The 21,497-nt window shown below is 40.9% G+C and overlaps 1 protein-coding gene across 5 annotated transcripts in view; it reads right to left on the bottom strand.

Annotated features, from left to right (window-relative positions):
* Positions 1–21,497, bottom strand: part of fgf14 (fibroblast growth factor 14) — a 510,221-nt gene that overhangs the window by 189,170 nt on the left and 299,554 nt on the right. The window contains exon 1 of one of the 5 annotated variants that reach the window (XM_048532720.2): positions 12,350–14,028. The exons of the other annotated variants lie outside the window; for them this stretch is intronic. Coding sequence (XP_048388677.1) covers positions 12,350–12,542 — 193 coding nt within the window. The 5' untranslated portion in view covers positions 12,543–14,028. Of the gene's footprint in view, positions 1–12,349; positions 14,029–21,497 lie in introns of those variants that run through there. 5 annotated transcript variants of the gene reach the window in all.

Below are 21,497 nucleotides of genomic sequence, written 5' to 3'. Positions count from 1 at the left end.
GGCAGAAGAGTGATGTGTATATCCCCTGCATTATGTTTGTATGAATTAATGTGTCTTTTTACATTAATTATGTAAACCTCTTGATTAACCAGAATATTTGATCAACTGTTCCCATAGGTGCTGGTTAATAAAAAGTTAGCTATACATGCTAGTTTGCTCACATAGTTCATTTTCTCCCTCTATTATTTTGGTCAATGTTTTGCCGCATTGTATGTTTATTTTCTTTCACTCTGATTCCATCTGTAACTTCCTTGCTTAACCATGATTTGTTTACCCCCTTCCTAGAGTTCTTTTGCTCATAATTTATTTTCTTAAACATTTGCTATTGTTTCTCAATTGCCCTTTTCTTAAATTCCTTTCCCAGTCCTCTTCAAGCCATCTCTACCTTCATCCCAAAGTAATTAACTTTATTTAACTTCAGCACAGTCGTTTCTGATCAAGTTCCCCATTCTCAAACTGCATGCTAAATCTACCACGTTTTATAGTCACTGCTCTCTAGGGATCTCCCACTCTTGATTTAATTTATTAAATCTGCCTCATTACACATTACCAGATCCAAAACAGCTTGATCCAGTTAGATCCACAAAGATTACTCCAAGAAACTGTGTTGGATAGTATGAATTCTTCCTGTGGTTACTCTTGCCAGCGTGATGTACCCAATCTACAAGAAAATTAGTCACACTTGATGAGTGTATTACCTTTATTTTTACATGCCCTTAATATTTCTTGATTTATTCTCTGTCCTACAGGGCAGTTACTTAGTAGAGGGCCTATTGATTACTACTATCAGTGTATTCTACTTTGCTTTTTTTTTACTTTTATCCATCTAAAGTCTACATCTTCCAATCCTATTTTTTTGCAATCATACTTACGTCTTCTCGTACTAACAAAACTACCATACCACCCTTTCCTTCCTATCTGCCCTTTTGAAAAGTCACATATCCCTGAATATTTAGTTCCCTACTATGGTCTCCTTGTAACTACATCTCCATAATGGCTAAAAGACAATATCAGTCAGCCTCCTGCTGTGCCATTAATTTATGTATTTTGTTTCAAATACTTTGCAAATGTAAGTAAAGAATAATTCATTTTGCCTGTTGACCATTCTCCCACCCTGCCCACTTTCCACTGTATTTGTTCCTTATATTATACTTCTAAACTGTGTCCCTTCCTTCCACTCTGGTTCTCATTATCAAAACAATTGCCCTGCAATGCTGCCAAATCCTTTTGCTTTGTAAGCATATGTATCCAACCTGCTAAAACCTTTCCCTCTCTAATTGTTTTAAAATTCTTTCCACTGGACTTTGGTTATTCGCTTTGCCAGAAAACTGAAACCAACCCAGTTAAAGTAAAATTGTTTCAGAGATAGTAGGAACTGCAGATGCTGGACATAACAAGGTGTAGGGCTGAATGAACACAGCAGGCCAAGCAGCATCAGAGGAGCAGGAAGGCTAACCTGCTGTGTTCATCCAGCTCTACACCTTGTTATCTCGAGTAAAGCCTGTCCAACCAGAAGACTTCCCTTCTACCCCAGTGGCAGTGCCATTGTACTAAGAACTGAAGCCCATTGCACAGAGCTTTGAGGTTAGGAGTTGGGAAGTCACGTTGAGGTTGTACAGGACATTGGTGAGGCCTCTTCTGGAGCACTGTGTCTCGTTCTGGTCATCTAGTTATAGGAAGGATTTAATAAGCTGGAGATGGTTCAGAAGAGATTTACCAGGATGTTGCTGCGTATGGAATGTTGAATTATAAAGAAAGGCCGGATAGGCTGGGACCTTTCTCACTGGAATGGGGAGGTTAAGAAGTGACCTTAGAGAATTTCATAAAATAACAAGGGGTATAGATAGGGTTAATGGTGGAGGTTTTTCCCCCAGGATGGGGGATTTCAGGATTACGGGGCACATATTTAAGGAGAGAGATTTTAAAAAGTCACGTAGGGCAAATTTTTTTTACACAGTGGGTGGTTCGCATGTGGAATGAACTTCCTGAGGAGGTTATGGATATGGGCAGAACTACAGTGTTTAAAAGACATTTGGATAAGTACATGAGTAGGAAAGGTTTGGAGGGATATAGGCCAACAGCTGGCAAGTGGGACTAGTTTAGTTTGAGATTATGTCCTGTAAAGTCTGGTTGGACAGAATGGTCTGTTTCTGTGCTGTATGACTCTATGACTATATCAACCTTTAAATTACATGTCTAATCTGTTTAAGCAGCCAGGCAGCACAGCCTTGCAGATTCACACTTCCCTGCCGCTATTACATCCCCATTTCACACTCCCAGTTGAATGGTTGCCTGGACAGCGGTTCCCTGTAAGGTTGCCCATCCTCTGTGGAGTCCTCACTCTCATCTAGAAAGGTTACAAGAACCTTGTAAGTGTTGGACAATTACAGGGTCAGATGCTCCTCAGGCGCTGCCCCTTATATCCACCATACCTGTCTCATCTACAAATAAACCCTTCTGTTCTGGATCACAGACCAAGTTTGTATGACCTAATCTAAGGGATCTGACCAAAGTAACCTTCCCCCTCCATGACACAGAAGAATGGCTACAACTCAGACACCAGCTCCAAAAGTCAGAGTTGAAGGTGTGTACGCAATGGTTGAAAGCTCACAGATGGGTATATAACGTGTGTGTGTGTGTGTGTGTGTGTGTGTGTGTGTGTGTGTGTGTGTGTGTGTTTGTGTGTGTGAGAGAGAGAGAGAGAGAAAGTGTGTGTGGGTGTGGATGTATGTGTGTGTGTGTATTAGAGGTGGGTAGTAAACAGCAGATGTCTAAATAGGCAGATCCATAGCAGTGAGTATGTAAATATCAGGTGTCTAAGGGACATGTTTGTAATGTACAAGTGCACAACAGGCAGTTCAGTGTGTAACAGCAGTATGAAATGAACGGGCCTGTGACAAGCAAGTGTGTAACAAGTAGCTGATCTGGCATCTGCCCATTCTGTATCTCCATCAAGGTTGAATGTCACCCATTATATATATGTTCAATACATTCAAGTGGATCAGTGCAGGCCATAAACATGAACAGAACTAAACATAACAGTAAACTTATCACTTGCAATGTCTAGACCATGCAACAAAGGAATTAAAAATAGTCCAATAAAATGATGAGATGAATAACCTGGAAAATAGAGTACAGACATACTGAAATTTGGGTAGGATCGTACATTGTCTTTAAATCATGTTTTAAATAGTGCTCAGATCTTGTCATCATATGATTAAAGGAAGATATACAAGCATTCAAGATGAAAGGGAAAGAAGATAGTGAGGTTGATCTCTGGTGAGAAGAGGCTAAGTACTGAGGTAAGGATTGAAGAAACTCTATCCCAAAATAGAACTGTTGAAGAGAGAAATTCATTGACATGTGTGAAATATTAAATGGTTAAGATCAGTAAGATACAACAAGGATAGTATTTCACAGCGAGCCAGGTGGTAAAGACCAAAGAACATAAATTCAAATCAATGAAACAGATATTAGGAGAACCTTTAGTCTAAATGATAAATCTTTGGCGAGGTTTGCCAGATAAGCTGGCGATAAAAAACACTAGGGTTATGCAAAGGACAGCACAATGTTGTGGCGGAAGCTATTGAAATCGAGGGGATGAGCTTCAATAAACCAATGGCGTTTTCTCATGTTTGACTTTTCCAATGTTCAGAGCAAAACAAGATTAATACATGTCTGAATGGTGCAGCCAGTTATAAGATGCAAGGCAACATTTCTGCAATAAATTTGCTGGCTATTCATTAATGACAGGATATACTCTGCTTTTATAGTTGTGAGAGGGAATAACCCATGACTTTTTACAGGAATAATTTCCTGAGTACGTGCTAATGTAGCTGAATCCTAGGTGTCGGCAGCAGCTCTTTGAAAATGATGGATTATTTGCAATTTTCTGACATGTGTTGGTTGCTTGTGAGGTTGCCTAACACTGCCACATCCATAGAAATATTATCCCATCAATGCAAACCTAATCTTGTTTCCTCACAAATCCAAACATTGGAATGCACAGCACAAAATTCCATGATATCCTGTTCTATGTTTCTCTTTTTTGTTTTAATTTGGCTTTGGGAGTGTGGTGACTGATCAATGCATTGATTTTTCTTAAAAAGTGTAATGTTTGTTTTATTCATATGTTTCAATAAAATAATCTGTTTTCTGGTCTCAAACAATTGAAAATAGTGCCAATATAAAATTTTGAATGCCTTAAGATTATTGGCATTTCTATCAAATAATACCTCTAGGATTGAATCAAGGCTGAAACCAATGGATTTTTTGGAGATCGCACCAGATACACTGATAATTAGATGTTTTTCTATTCTTTGCGATACCGAAACTTTCAATTTTAAATTAATTAAAATCACATTCAACATGTGCAAAAGACTATTAAAAGAAATAAGTATGCTATATAGGAAATTAAGTGAAGTCAAATAACCTTCTCAGAAATTGAGTTAAAACAAGGCATTTCATATTTCAGTAATAGTAGTAGTAATTTAGCAAAAATATAGACACAAGATCTGGAAGCCCAGTAATAATGCAAATGGAATGATGGGCAGAACATTGGCATAAAAGTGGTAAAATCTTGGATTAATTCCAAGCAAAATAGAGAGGTGTGAAGATATGTGCCCTTCTGTTTCCCCTTTTTTTGCACTAGCTCCAGTAGTGAAGCAATAGAGAATGACAAAGTGCTTGTAATCTAATGGCATGTTAAAACAATGTATCCAGTTGCAAGATTGAAGTGAAGCCGATTTGTTATCCCTACAACACTCAAATGATAAGAGAAAGATTTGCATCTAACTAGTGTCTTTCACAATCATAGAGCATCTCAAAGTGGTTTACAGCCAATTAAATATTTCGAATTGCAGTCATTATAGTAATTTATGAAATGCAGTAGCCAATTTGCACATGGTAAACTCCACAAATTGCAACAGATAGTCTGCTTCAGTAATGTTAATTGATAAATATTGTCTAAGATACCAGGGAGAAAACCCCCACTCTTCTTAGAAATGGTACCATGGGATCTTTATTTGCACCTGCATTGACAGATCTGGCCTGGGTTTTACCACCTCACCCCAAAGTTATACAGTGCATCCTTTATTTCAGTGCTGCTTCAGGAGTATCAGATTTAATTTTGTACTCAAATTTTCAAATAAGACTATTTCCTGGTTGATCAATGGAACTGCTACAACTGACACGGTAATCATTATGTTATGTTTCAGCATCCTATCTGTTTACTTGTGGGGCTTAGTATGCCAGTGGCTTAATTTTAATTCTTTTTAACTTCTTGTTCTCCTGTGTTTGAATGTTGTCCATTAAAAACATTTTTGACTAGCAATGTGGTATTTTTGGTAAGGAACTGAAGTTATTTGGGAGGGCTCTAAAATGATATATGGGAAAGCTTTCAGGGGTGAGGAACCTAGTTATGCAGATAAATTTTAGATGCTGTGGCTGTACTTCAGAAGAAGAGGAAATTGATAGAGGCATTCAAAATCAAGAAGGCTTCAAACAAAATCGACAGGAATAAAATTATTTTGTAGGTATTTTTAATTAACCTGTTCAGGCATGTCATCACACACCTCCAGAGCAGGTGGGGCTTGAACCCCAGCCTCTCAGTCCAGGAGTAAGGACACTACTACTATACCACAAGAAATGTCAGGTAAGTATTCTTTGCATTAGTGGAACGATTGAGAACTGAATGACATCAATTTTGTGTGAATGATGAAAAACAAAAGTGACAGAGATGTGAGGACAAGCTTCTTTTCACAGTGAGTAGCTAGAAACTAGAAATGTAGTGACTGAGAATGTGATGAAGACATATTCAATTGAGGCTTCAAAGAAAGAATTAAATTATGATCAGAAAATGAATGTTTGCATGGCTAAAGGGTAAAGGCAAATGAGTGGCAGTAGGTGAAAGGCTCTTGTAGAGAGTTGGTGCAGACATGACAGATTCCCTTTGTGCTGTAATCTCATAACTTTTGAGACAACATAACTAGACTGTCTCAGCTACTTAGAAATGTCAACTTACATTTATATAGTGCCTTTATCACCGTCAGGTGCCTCAAAAAGCATAAATATAATCACTCAAAAAGTGGCATTGATTTCAAAGGAAGACACATTAAAACAGGTAGCCAAAAAGATGATTAAAGGAAGTTTTTAAAACAATTCTCTCATGGGTTGTGGAGGTCACAGGCAAATCCAACATTTGTTGCTAACCCGTAACTGACCTTGAACTGAGTGGTTTGCCCAGACATTCCAAATCAATTAGGAGTGAAACACATTGTTCTGGGCCTGGAATCTCATTGTAGGCCAAGCTAGGTAAGGACAGCAGATTTCCCTTCCCAGAAGAATATTTGTCAACTAGGTGGATTTTTGCAACTGCTTGTAATCTCAGACTTTTATGAATTGAATTTCCATCATTTGCCACAGCAGGATTTGAAACCATGCCCCCAGACCCTTCTGTATTAGTAGTCCAGTGACATTACCACTATCAGTCCTGAAAGTCTGGGAAGGTGCAAGAAAGGCAGGGAGGATTAGAACAGGGATTCCAGAGCATAGGACGTTGACGGTAGTAGAGTTTGAGGTGGTACCAGAGATTTTTTTTTATTCATTCACAGGATGAGGGTGTGGTGGGCTAGGCAACATTTATTGCCCGTCCCTAATTGCCCAGAGGGCAGTTAAGAGTCAACTACATTGCTGTGAGTCTGGAGTCACATGCAGGCCAGACCAGGTGAGGATGGCAGCTCCCATCCCTAAAGGGCATTAGTGAACCATACAGGAGATTAAGACTGTGGAGAGATTTGAAGTTGAATGAGAAATGAAAATTTGAAATTTCATTGAAGCAGGAGTCAATGTAGGGCAGTAGGAACATGGGAAATGGTATGATGGGGCAGAAATGTCCTGCATTCCAACCATGCCTTCCAGTTCACAACAATGCACTGAAAAAATCCTCATCTCCTTTCCATTTTCTTAATCTGTAGCCTCTGACTACAACAGCTTCTGCTTCTCCTTAATACTCATGAAAATCTTCCATAATTCATATAATGTAATGCAAGATGGTGAATTTCCATGGGGGCATTTCCCATTTTACCATTGTGATTATAGCACAACAGCTTCAGAATTCCAGGAAACTTTCTATGCCATTTTCTCATGTTGCCATGTTTCTTCCAAAGAGATTGAGAGTGAAAACTTCATCAGAATTCACCCCCAGAATCCTGAACATTGTAAGAAGACACAAGGCAGTCAGGTTTAGGAGTTTGGATTTATGAAAAACGTGGAGTGAATTTTAAATAATTTACCGATATGATGTCAATCTTGATGTTGGATTTATAGATATGATTGTTTTATGAATTTTCCAGATGTGATAGTGTAATGATTTTGTTGTGGGAATTGAGGCTTGGGTGAATAACTGCTTGAAGAGGACTGTTGTAGTTATTAGAGAAACTGGCTGAGAGAATTGATTCTACCACTTTACCACATTTTAAATGACAAGGTCTGTGCAATTCCCGGTTCATTACGGCATCTCTGCTGAGTGGCCGCATTGGGTATTGTAAATCCTTCCTGTCAGTTGCTCTGATAAAGCTATTAGCACTGAGCAATAAATACAAATATCCAGTTCATAAATTTAAGACGATTACTAAAAAATTCAATAGGGAATTCAGGAGAAACTTCTTTAACCAAATCATGGTGAGAATGTGGAACTCACCAGCACAAGGGAATGGTTGCGGTGAACAGCATTGCTGCATTGAAAAGTAAGCTATATAAACACATGCAAGAGGAAAGAATGAAAGGATATATTAATAAGTTGACATAAAGTAAGAAAGCTCATCAAGCCTGGGCATTTGGGCCAAATGGCCTGTTTCTGAGCTACAAATATTGCATGGTCAGTAGCCATAAATAACAAACGCTGAAAGCTCTATGACTTTACTCAGCCAATCATTGAACTTCAAGGGCTAGGCAATGCTCAAGTTTGATTCCAAGTCTGAACTCACTGAAGTTAACACGAGTGCTAACAATTGACCCTAACATCTCTGAAATAAGAAGGACAAAATCAATTGTTGCACATCAGTTCAAATCTCACACATGAGAATTTGCATTTACTTCAAAATGTATTTGAAAATATAGAAATAGGCAGATGCCATAAAACTGACCTTGAAACTATTGGATCAATGTTTAAAAAATTAATAAGGTCACCAATGCTCTTTAGAGAGCACAACACTCTGCCCTTACGCAGTCAAAGTCAATGTCTGACTCCATTTCCAAATCCCTGACTCGCAATTGTCCTCTGGAAAGGCTTAACTGCTGCTCAACTGTATCAAATCATTTGCTATCAGTGATCACCACCTTCCTTGTGCAGTTCAGGGTACACAATAAATCCCAGCCTTGCCTGAGAATGTTTAACAAATTGGTTGTCATTTTTAACATTTGTTTTTGTCATTTGGAATGGGCATCACAGTTCCCACATTTGAATTTCATGATGTGAATAAAAGGAAGATCATGGCATGATATGACCACAGACAGTAATGCGAGGACTGTTTATTACCAGAGTTTGGTAAATCTTGTCAATATTACATCTAATTACAGTGAGCTGGCATCAACTTTTAAGTCAGTAATATAACCAACTGCTTCTGAAAGGACAGCAACCCATAAGGGTTGATCACAAGGGCATTACTATCCCTCTCATGTTACTGCAAAACACCTTAAGATATTTTTTCATAACAAAGGTGCTACATAAATGAACACTGATGCTGCATATAAATATCAGCAGCAGCTGCAAGGGTGAATGACAGCCTTGAAATTGCTGTCTAATTTCTTTAAAACATTATCATTCTCAAGTGATCAAATTGTTACATGGTTGTTGGATGAAGAAATAATGAAGGAAATGTAATAAAGTTGAAAACCTAACGTTATACATGTTTAAGCACATATTTTTGTTAATTTACCAGGACATAAATTATAAAAGTATAACATAATAAATCAGGTGGTTTGAATCTTGAGAGGGTATCACACATCAAACATACAACGTGTCTGAAAAAAATAATTTGGATATCACAAATCATATTGAATGAAGTAGATTTTCCTCTAACAAGTAAGAATTCATGCTAGTTTTATATATGATTTGTATAGAATTCAAAAATAACTACTTAAAGATACAACATTATATCTGAGCCAACTGCCAGTTGTTATGATCAGTCAACATACAGTGAATTTCATTCACATTACAGCCCAGTGAAATCTTTAACTCTTGTTCAGGAGTCTGGGTGATTAAAGGTAGCAGAATCAATTCCACAGTACATCTCTGAAACACTACAAGGCAAGTCACTCAAACAGAACAGGGAAATGACTCTGATTTGACATTCATGCCCACCATGTCTAAGCTACCTGTACAGATTTCTGGATTAATTCACGTCTTTTCACCCTTTGCCGACCAGTGCTAATGTCTGCCAATTCATTTTTTAAAAAAAAAATCCAGACGAGTTCATTCTGAGAAAACCTACTTCCGTTCTGTTTACAAATGAGGTGGACGCCCGATGTATTCCTCAATGTGCATTCTTAATACAGCTAGAACTGGGTTAGGATAAATGAATTAAGTTGCAAACATATTTATATATATATATATCTGCTTATTGTGAACGAGGAATCACAAACGTTAAGATTCAGGCAATGTCATTTAGCTGCAGATCTTCAATTTTTACAAAACTGCTACTTCTAACACTGATATTGACTAATATAAAACTAAGGTGTGCATTTGTTATCCTTGAAATAAAGCAGAAATACCGAATCCTCGGAATATTTTTAAGATTCAGAAATGCCTTTTTACCTTGATCTAGCAGTTCTGCCAGACTCCACCTCTGGTGCTGTTAACAAGGTTTGTAGGTAGCAGGGACAAAGATGAGCGAAAGCTATACTTGCTCAGAAGTTTTTTTATACTGAAAGTAATTGAACCTGGAATCACTGCCTTTCAGACAGTGGTCCCCGTGCTGATATTATCTGTGATCCGCAGCATAACGTGAATTTAAACAACCCCATTGAACGAAGAAGTTATGAAGAAGTCATGCACTGAGCAGGATTTGAAGCGAAGCAGAGATTTTAAATACTGTATTTTCCAAGATTAAATAGCTCAACAAAAACAAATTGGAAAAATAAAACAAGTTAAATTGCTGATAACTTTGCAGACAGTTTCACGTGTAATGTGTAATCAAGATTCTGATGTTTGGGCTAATATTCACAACGCAGCGGGAAGCCCTTTTACTTGTTCTTTTAACTATGATTGAATTTGCAAAAACTTTACCTGTACATATTTCATTAGCTTCAAGCTTTACCCTTTCGCCAGATAACATTTATCCTAATCAAATGAAACGGCATGCCATTGTTGGATAGCAAGTAATGATTTTTTTTATTATTCTGAGACATTGTTTTATGTTTCCTCCCTGTGTAAACCACTTATTTCAACTTCTATGGGCTCCTCTTTGAGGTTTAATGCTGTATCAAGAGGGTGCACACTAACATTAATGTTACTTAGAAGGCAGCTTCGAAAGCTGGCAAGTACAGAGCGAGGAGATTGAACAGGTCTACGCCGGCAGTGTCATCTTCCCGGATTAACCTGTTCCGGGGTTTAAAAAGAATGTTGCTCAGTTCCTCACTCTCCAGCGAGGACTAGTGTTTTTAGGTAATGATATTGAGGGTTAGACTAAAACTTGAAAGGTTAATTGCTTATTGAAAAGGTTACACTTATAGCACAGAGCAGTTCAATGCTCGCTCCCTGTCAGTTTGCATCTACCTCAGATTCATAACTATTTATCCGAAACTTCGAACTTGATGCAAGCTTTGTAATTTGATTCATTGTTGTAGTCTGACCATGGAAATTGCTGAGTTGGAGAATTTGTGATTTATCGGATGCTTTGCTTTCTGTTTGGTCGCTTGTCACGTTACAGTGCCTCTTGGTCTCAGAGATTGAGAAGCTAAGCGGGGTGAGCTGCCACTCCCATCGGCCAACTCCAAAACCATCTTTAAGACGTTCAGAGTGGGTTCAGGCGTGTTCCCAATCTGGATATGATTGTGTGTGTGCGTGTGTGTGTGTGTGTGTGTGTGTGTGTGTGTGTATGAGTGTGTGCGTATGAGTGTGTGTGTATGTGTGTACGTGTGTGTATGTGTATGTGTGTGTGTGTGTGTGTATAAGTGTGTGCGTATGAGTGTGTGTATGTGTGTGTATGTGTGTGTGTGCGTATGTGTGTATGTGTGTGTACGTGTGTGTATGAGTGTGTGTGTGTGTATGTGTGTATGAGTGTGTGTATGAGTGTGTGTGTGTGCGTATGTGTGTATGTGTGTGTACGTGTGTGTATGTGTATGTGTGTGTATGAGTGTGTGTGTGTATGTGTGTATGAGTGTGTGTATGAGTGTGTGTGTGTGTACGTGTGTGTATGTGTGTATGAGTGTGTGTATGAGTGTGTGTGTGTGTGTGTGTGTGTGCGCGCCCCAGCACGCGTTTGCTACAACCCTGAACACCTGCAAATGTGCCGTAAAGAAAGCAAATCACACCCAGGCTGTTGGGTTACTGGGTTGTTTGTAGCCATACATAACAAGTTGGACTTAATAATGGAACGCACGAATCTATGTTCTATAAACGTGTCTAGCTTTCCTGCAGATTTCTGCGCCAAAATTGCCTCTTCAGGTACATTTGGAATAAAGTTGTCCATTACAGCTCACCGGCCTATTTTTTGTTCTTTCATCTGAACAACAAAAGGTTTGTCACCAGGTCAAGAAAATTGTGGGGATTCTAAAAGACTAAATGTAACATTCACTGCTTTTGCTGAGAATTTAGCCTACTGCGCGTTAACGATGGTCTTTGGCCCAGAAATGGGCTCTTTTTAGCTGTTTAGAGGCCGCTTTCCTTTTGACAGACAGAGCCCAGCTTCAGTTTGACGGTTTGTGACAACCAGGCTGAAAATTTTCCATCTTCCACCTGATGATTCTCTTTGACTGATAGATTCTCACGTCCCGACACAGGGAAAGGCGCCAGCAAATGAAGCAACCGGTTCAAACATTCTGAGATCCACACACGTTTCAAATAACTCCAGTATATGGAAATAGTGTCCTTAGTATTGCTCACCTATCAGCTTCAATATTTACACACCAAGTGCGTCTCCACACATTAAACCAGGAAACATTTTCCGCGCTTTAACTGAGAAAACGCATTGCAATTACTCACACCGAATTTATAATCTTCTAAGATTACAATCTTATAAACACACGGTGTGTTTACTTTTCCTATGTTTTCCCCCTTTTGCATCATTTTATTGGAATTTTCTCCCCTTTTTTCTCCCGTTTTGTTTTAGAAAAGGGAAACAAAACATACCCGGTCTCCTTAGTCTCCTCTTCTTCATTCCGAAGATCCTGACTTTGGAGAAGATATCTACCAGATTCCCATTGCAGATTCCTTTGTTTTTGTGAGGACTGTTAATGCGTTTGGTGACCATTGGTCTGTCCAGGTGGTGCTCCCGAGCCTGGCGCTTCTGCCGGATCAGGGAGCTCGCAATAGCCGCTGCCATAGCTAAAGGTCTTCGCGATAGGAATTAGACAAGAAACAGCACCCCCGGCAAACGACGGCGATCCAACAAACACCTCTCGGCTTCTCAAAGCATGAAGTCCTCTACTGAGATTTTGGGGTGGTCGTTTGCAGTCCTTGCTGAGAATTGTCACTGCCTCAGATTCGCCGTGTGTTTAAGAGCGATGAGCCAGAGGACTCTCTCAGCGTTAGGCAGAGACCACTCTTCACTCCTAACACCAATCTGGCGACACTCCCATCCCTCATCAAGTCTTCCATCCTTCCCTCAAATCCCAAGACAAGGAGCAAGTCAGTCGGTCAAACCAGGAATTCGCTTCTAACCTTACGGGGCAATCCTCTTGCAGTGTCGCTTCGCCGCATTCTTTTTTTTTCTGTTCTTGTGTGAAATTCTAGGAACTTCTTTAACTCCTCCAGCGGGAAGCAGGTGAAATCTCTGAGCCCCGGTGGTTTGATTGTGTGCGGTGTGAGTGGGTTGCTGCTGCGCCTCTCCAAAGTGCAATTACAGCAGCTCCTCTTCAGTGTCTGCCCTCTCTGTCTACACTGAGTGAGTGGCCAAGCTGAGCAGCCAGCCGTCACAACAAAAGAAATCCGAGCTCAGACCTTCAGCTGACGTCTGCTCCGTCAGGCAGTTGCGCACACACTCAGATAGAGAGAGAGAGAGAGACAGACAGAGAGAGAAAGTTTACCACATTCCCGGCCCTCAAGAGATTCACGTTGCACTCAGCCTCCCAGCAGATCTTCCCCGGCTCTCCTACACTCTCGGCTTTCGTCTCTGTCCAATGGGCGCGGGGTCTGTTTGTGCTGGGGCGGGTGGAGAGAGAGAGAGACATCCAGCGAAATAGGAAAATCCCTCCAGTGAAATGGGAAAACTCCTCCAGCGCATTGGGAAAAGCCACCCGGCGAAACGGGTGGCACGGTGGCTCAGAGGCTAGCATTAGTGCCTCACGACGCCAGAGACCCAGGTTCGATTCCACTCCCCGGCGACCGGCTGCGCGCAGTCTTGTGTGTTCTCCCAGTGTCTGCCTGGGCTTCCTCCCAGCCCCCAAAGATGGGCTGCCCCTGCTCAAAGTCTCCCTGATACCTAGGGAATGCAGGGTCTTTGAATGGGCCCGCTTTACGCTGTAAATATTCAATAATTCCAAAATTGGGGGAGTTTAACACCTTCAGTGAAATGGGAGGATTCCCGGAGGATCGGGGAAACACCAGTAGCCAAAAGGCCGGAGAGTCCCAGTGAAATGGATGACGAAAATTTCCACCAGTGAAAGTGGGGTTTTCCCACTGAGATGTGAACAATGTCCAGCGAAATTTGTAACGCTCTTCCAGTGAAAGGGGACACCCGCAAACACCTTCCTCCAAGCACATACCAACACCCACCCAATGCTCGTTCCTTCGCCGGTGAGTCTATCCCCGGGTTACCTCCAGTACCAGAGAAAGACATTCCCAGCGCTGACGGGATGGGAAAAGACCCACGCGAAACACTGCTTCTCGATAGTGAATATGTGTGTGTAATTGAGAAATTCACTCCCCACCCGGGCACATTGATGCAATATCCTTGCTCACAGTCAATGAAGCACAAGCGGTGGTGGAACTGGGAGGAGGAGGAGGAGGGGGTCGGGCTGATCTTGCCGTAACGTCGAGCTCGGCAGGGAGCGGGGCTTTCCCCTGCGGATCGGAGATTCAGCACCGCGGACAGCGACCGCCGGATCTCCCCGAAGGCGCAGCCCCCGCCGAGCGGGGATTCCACACACACGTGAACACGCTCAGTGGACGGTCACCCAGCCGGCCCAGTCAGTTACATCCCCTGGGATGGCGAGGGGGAAGGTGACCGTCAGGGTCAATGGATTTTCCCAAAACCTGTGTGATACGTGACTGCTGGAATTCCTATTTCCCTTTTGATTCACTGCCTCCATCGAAAAGCCTGGGCGCCGCCATAAATCATTCAGACACACTATTTATGTATAACAAGGAAATTCCTACTACACGTACATCGTTGATCGGTAGCAGCGTTGGCTTATTATTTTCCTTGTTTCACTGATAACTGTCAGGGGGTAATGCTCTCACAAAACCTGCGTTGCAATACTTATTTGGGTCACGTTTTAATAAAAAGGGGTCTTTTCCAGAAGAGATGCCCGCAGTGCCACCGATCTTCAGCTTCCTTCGCTCACCCACCCTCCCCTCCCTGGTCTATCTCCGGTCGATCTCAGGTTCCCCCAGCCCCTCCCTCCCAACACTTCCACTCCGCTCCTGAAGAGGGTTTTCCTGCTCGAAGCTCGGCTGGAGGCTCGAGGGAGCCCCCTGCCGCCTCACCCGGAACGGTACAGCGTCGAGCAATCTCATCGCCCGTGATAATGGGAACTGCAGATGCTGGAGAATCCAAGATAACAAAGTGTTGAGCTGGATGAACACAGCCGGCCAAGCAGCTTCTCATGCCCCTGAGATGCTGCTTGGCCTGCTGTGTTCATCCAGCTCCACACTGTGTAATCTCATCGCCCGCCTTGGTTCGATGGTAACATTTGCAATAAAATTCGCTAGAATTTCCCCGAGCATATTCGACGTGCACAAACACAGTCATTTTAAATGTTGCAAAGGCACAAAATTATGCAGCCCAGCTTTGTTTCTCAACACAAATCCGCCCAGTAATACTGTGGCAGCTGAATGTCAGAATTACTGTCGTGCTTCTGAATTTAAGTGATCCTAATCGGCACCTTGCTAACAAAAACACAGCCACTAACTGTAGGGTGCCTGATCTAGAGAAGGGCTTCCGTACTGAGTGAGAACGAATGGACCTGTTAACCAGTTTTCATTTCCTCTGTTGCTGATCTAGATAGCGTTCAATCTCTATGGCTCCTATTAATTGCCTCGATGTATGAACGCTCTCGACAGCCAATGAAGTATAGTTTTCTGGCATTTGTTAATAGGATATGAGCACTGCGACCTTGGCCAGCATTTGCTGCCTATCTCTAATTGCCCTTCAGTCCGCCTGGTGTCGGCGAGGGAATGAATAATTCATCGGGGCTACAAATCTAGCAGGTTATTTTGTCTTTAGGCTTTTTGAATGTTGCTGTAGCTACGCTCATCAAAATGTGGCAAGAACATTTCACACACTTTTGGTTTTAAAGGGCTGGTTTAGTTCAGTTATTGGTCAAAAGTAACTTAAGTAGGCTGTTGATATTGGGAAATTCAGCGATGGTAAGGCCACTGAGAATCAAGGGAGAGACGGTATTTGTCTGGTACTTGTGCGGTGTCAGTGTAACTTGGCACTTGCCAACCTAAACCTGAATTTTGTCCAGGCAAAGACTGAATGGAATTGAACATTGTGCAAAAATCAGCTAACATTCCAACTTCTCACCCTTTTATTGGGGGGAAGGGCATTAATGAAATGACTGGAGATAATTGGACCTTTTTACAATTGCACCATTGATAAGGCGGCTATGCGTTTCAATTTAAGGCAAATATCAGGATTCACGTGACCCCATTCTGGAGCTTGTCTGACAGTGGAATGGGTGGTTTAATTCTTAGATAATAAAGAGTTGAATTTTTTAATTGGGATGAAGGTTGCAAAGTGTTTACATTTGAGGATAATGGCAGCAGACTGTGATTGTGAGTCTCCAAAGTCCCAGAAAGGCATTAAGATGTATGTTATGCTAACACCCATGCTTTAAATTTTCATGACAAAAGATCATGTCAGAACAATAGCCAATGAATATTTCTATCTGGAACAAGATCCATGTTATCATAGAGATGGACTTTAAGGTGGGAGTTTTAAGATATCCCTGAAACAAAGCTAGTCTCTCAGGGTCTGGGAGAAGTTCTGAAGTTCTGCTTGGATTAGGAAAGTCAAATTCATGAGAAGTTAAGACAAGACTTGTCCAACTTGCAAAAAAAAGCAACAGTCACCATGGGAAAACTCTCCAATGTGAAAGACTGCTCTAAGATTAAAAGTTGTCAGGCTGACAAAGAGGAAGAGTTAAACTATCAGCAGCTAAGGATCATTGTAACATGCTATAGCACAACTGAATGTCATCTTAAACGCGCGTAAAATATTTATGTGAAATCTGTTCCTCTTTTGTGCTAAAATAAAAAAGGAATGTTCTGTTCTGTGGTTTAAAATACAAGGTGCCTACAAGAATAATATTTAGCCAAAAATCTTTCTTTTAATAGCAAATGTCGTAAAATGTGAAATTTTATTGTGTCACTCTTTCTGCTATTAACGGGAATTTCAAGTTTCTTTTTAAAAGATGCAAATCTCTTCAGAGGTCACAACAACCTGAGGAATTCCTGTAGCTATTTCCTAGGGCTGAGATGATTGCACTTCAACAATCCGATCATTCTTTCTTTCTGTTACGTATGACTCCAAGCAATCATTGTAATATAGAGAAATGCCACAGCCAGTAGTGTATCTAACAAGCTCACGCAAACTGTAATGTGGCAAATTGTAAAGTCATTTGTGTCAACAAAATCAGTTAAGGAACTGGACAGAGCTCACCTGCTCTTCTCTAAACTAGTCCCATGGGATATTTTGTATCCTGCACCTCCCTTCTTTGAAGCACTTTAGCCCATGGCCTGCAATAGCTTAAGGAGTGTGCTCACTACCACCTTCACAAAGATGATTAGAGATGGATAATGAGTGTTGGCAGCGACACTCATATCCCATGAAATAATCTTAAAAGAATGTTATGGTGCAACAAAGAATGTCCAGAATTAATAGTCCATCAATACAGTTCAAAGCTATTTTCCATCACATAAACATGTATCATTATTCTCTAATTAAGTAAAGCACACAGAAAAATCAAAAGCTTGCATATATTTGCTGAGCTATTTCATTTAAGAAATTTGCAAGATGAGGATTGAGACTGTATCTATTACTCATCTGTTTTCAGTTAATCAGACATGCAATTAGCCAGATTGGTATTTTTAAATTCATTACATGTGATCAGTGTGTGGTCTCAAGGCAGAAATGGGGTTGTGCACTATTTATTTTTTAAATTATTTTCTGCAGATTGAACATTAAACTCTTGGAAAAAACATAACATGTAGGTGTGAGCTGAAAAGTGGCGAGTAATAGTATCAGGCAATCACCCTCTCAAATGGGAGACAATCTAACAACTACCCCTCGACATTTAATGGTGTTACCATTACAGCCTCGCCAACGATCAGCATCTTGTGAGCTATCATTGAACAGAAACGAACTGGACTAGTCACATTCGTACAGTAGCTACAAAGGGGCTAGAAATTATTGCAGCAAGTAACTCACCTCTCCATTTGCCTGGATGGGTGCAGCTCCAATAGCAAGCTTGACATCATACACGACAAAGCAGCCGCTTGATTGGCACCATATTCACAAACATCCACTCCCTCCACCACCAAGCTCAGTAGCAGCAGTATGTACATCCTACAACATGCTCTGCAGAAATTCACCAAAGGATAGCATCTTATAAATCCATGACTACTTCCATCTAGGATGAGGGCAGCAGAAAGGGAACATCAATAGCCGCAATTAACCCTGCAAGCCATTTGCCATCCTAGCTTGGAAATATCTCACCATCCCTTTAGTGTCGCTGGGTCAATATCCTGGAATTCTCTCCCTCATGGCATTGTGAATCCATCTACAGCGCATGGATTGCAGTGGTTCAAGAAAGCACATCACCATTGCCTTAAGGACAACTAGGGATGAGCAATAAATGCTGACCCAAGGGGTGACACCCACATCGTACAAGTGAATTGAAAAGAAGATATTTTGCAGGAGTCTGTGGTAGAGGGGAAACTGGGTCCTCTTGTACATGAATTGCCAACTGACTATGTAGGTGAAGCAAGTGATTAGGAAAGCAAATGAAATGAAACAATTATTGCTAGAAAAATAGAATATGGAAGTAGGGAGGTTTTATAGCCATTGTACAGGGTATTAGTGAGACCACATCTGGAATGCTATGTACAGTTTTGGTTCCATTTCTTGAAAAACAAAGGATAGAATTCTTTGGAAATAGTTCAAAGAAGGCTCACTCAACTCAATGCTGGAATGAAAAACTTAATTTTGTGAAAGAAATATTGGACAAGTGAGGACCATATCCATTTAAGAAAAATGACAGATGATCTTCTCAAAACATATAAGTTCTTGACAGCACTGGATGGTATGGATGCTGGGAAGATGTCTCCTTTTGTAAACGCATAGTTTAAGAAAAAACAGTCTCCACTTTAAGACAGAGACTTAAATTTCCACCAAAACAGAGATCATCTCCACCGAGGCAAAAATTCCAGAAGTCGGGTTATTTTACGTCCCAACCCTAGACCAAGCATCTGTCATTTTCATGGGGTTAGGATTGGGAATGGTCTGTAGTTTTCAGTCTGTGTGTGTTGGGGTTCTTGAAGCAACTGTCCATTAAATTGATTAGTTTCCTTCACTGAAGTCAGATTGCTAACCCCCTTGAGCATGAAACCCGAAGTATTGAAATTACACGGGTAAAAACAGATCTATTTCCAGTCCATTCCTTTTGGATAGCCAGAGTACCCTTTTGGACAGGTAAGGTACCCCTTTAGAATGGAATTGATTGTGGGTTACCTTTGGGGGAAGGTAGCCAGAGAGGTAAGGAGCCCTTTGGTGGAGGTAACTCAGCCTTCGAATCCTGAAAAGTAGGCATGCTTATGTTTGAAAATTACTTTATTTAAAAAAAGAGAGACAATCATATAGGTGTCATTGGCTGATCCCACATTTGTTATCCATCTCAAATTTACCTGGGAATGTGGTATTGAGCTGCTTTCATGAATCACTGAAGTCCATGGGGTGTTGGTACATCCTAGAAGCTCTTAAGAAGGGTGATTCAAGATTTGACTCATGGATATTGAGGAACAGCAATATAGTTTCAAGTCAGGATTGTTTGTAGTTTGGAGAGGAATATGCAGAGGGTGGTGTTCCTTTGCATTAACTACCCTTTTCCTTCCAGCTGGTGGAGGTCACAGGCTTGGAAGTTCCTGACATTGGATGTTTGGTGAGTTATTGTAGTGTATCTTGTAGATGATTCACAGCGTTATCACTCTGTATTGACAGCGAAGAAAGTGAATGCAGATGGTGATGGATGTGGTGCAAATTAAAAAGGTTGCTTTGTCCCAGATGGTGTCAAGATTCTTGAGTGTTGTTGGAGATGCACTCATCCAAACAGGTGTAGCTTTTCCATCATCTGCGTGATGACTGTTTTGTAAATGGTATATCTGCATTGGGGAGATAGGAGGTGACTTACGTTATTTGCAGAATTCCCAACCTCTGACGACCTCTTGTAGTCATAGTATTTATACAGCTAGATCAGTTCAGTTTCTGGTCAATGGTAACCTTCAGGATGGCGATAATTGGGGATTCAATTATGGTAATGCCATCGAACATCAAGAGAGAGTCTGATCATCTTCCCTTGATGGATATGTCAGGTACTTGTGTGGCACTATGTTACTTGCCACTTGTTATCCCACAACTGGATTTTGTCCAGGTCTTGCTGCATATTGAGATGGATTACTTCAGTACCTGAGAAGTTGAAAAAAGAACTGAGCTTTGAGCAATCACAGGTGGACATTTCTATCTCAGGCTTATGGGTGGATAATGGAATTTCATTGATGAAGCAGTTGAACGTGGCTGAGCCTAGGAAACCATTCTAAGGAACACTTGCAGTACTGTTCTGTGGCTGGGATAATTGACCTCTAACAAGCACATCAATCTTCCTTTGTGCTAGGTATGACTTCAAACAGCAGACAGGCTTTCCCCTGATTCCCATTGAGTCCAATTTTCGGACAGCTCTTTCATGACACACTTGCTCAAATGCGACCTTGAGGTCAAATGCAGTCATTTTCACATCACTGCTGGAGCTCAGCTCTTTTGTCCATGTTTAGACCAATGTTGTAATAAGATTGAGAAATCAGTAAACCTGCTAGTACCCTACTTGTACATCAGTGAACAGGGTATTGTTGAACAATTGCCAATTGATACCACCGTCAACAATCTCCACCATTACCTTACTTATAAAGTAGAATGATAATTGGAACTGCCATAGCTGATAAGGAAGCTATCAAAAAATTGTCCAAAAAATGTGTGGAGTTAATATAAATCTGTATTAAGTATTTTAATGTTTTACTTGACAGAGTCAATTTTAGGTGCTACCATTTTCAGAAATAATGTGTCTATAAAGAGACATTTTGATGAACAGTTCGAACTGCTTATTGAATAGAAATATTTGGTTACATAAGGGTTTAAACAATTAAGCAAAACAATTTAATAAGGGATTAATTAAAGGAAATTCAATGTACTGAATCTTTTTGAATGAAGTGGCAAAATTAATAAACATATAACACTATTTTCTATCAGCATGCCTCCTGAGGCATGCCAATGAAGGAGAATAGGTGAGTCAGCTAGGTGCTATAAAGGGACATGGGAATTATTGGGGTCATAGTGGTTAGAGGAGTTATGGGAGATGGGTAAACAAGCATATGGTTGGCATGGAGAGGGAAGGAAGTGAGAGTCTGAGAACAGAAGGCTTTATGTTTTAACATTTATTTTGATATCTTTGAACACAATATTCTAAGTCTTGCCTGTCTCAGGTACAGGCAGCCTTTTCCACTCTTTCTGGTCACCTGCCCCAACTCCCAATCCAGTCTGCCTTCAGGACCAAAAACAGAAAGGGTGGCAGCAATTTGTAGAGATCAGGCTCACAAAGCCAGGATTTCTCCTGAAATGTGCGCCTGACTTGGGAACAACAGTCATAGACAGAGGTAAGGAGAAATAGTTTCTCTCAGAGGGGTGTTTTAATGCAGAATTTCCTTCCCCAGCAGATAGTGGCGGCTCAGTCTTTGAATTTGTTGAAGGCTGATTTAGATTGATTTTTGATCAACAAGGGAGTCAAGGATTCTGGGATTAGCCAGTAAAGTGGAGTTGAAGGAACAAGAAGATTATGCATGATTTTAG

The sequence above is a fragment of the Stegostoma tigrinum genome, chromosome 6, assembly GCF_030684315.1.
Source record: "Stegostoma tigrinum isolate sSteTig4 chromosome 6, sSteTig4.hap1, whole genome shotgun sequence".
Lineage (NCBI taxonomy): Eukaryota > Metazoa > Chordata > Chondrichthyes > Orectolobiformes > Stegostomatidae > Stegostoma > Stegostoma tigrinum.
Note: the sequence above shows the minus strand (reverse complement) of the source record. Positions and strands in the feature narration are given on the sequence as shown.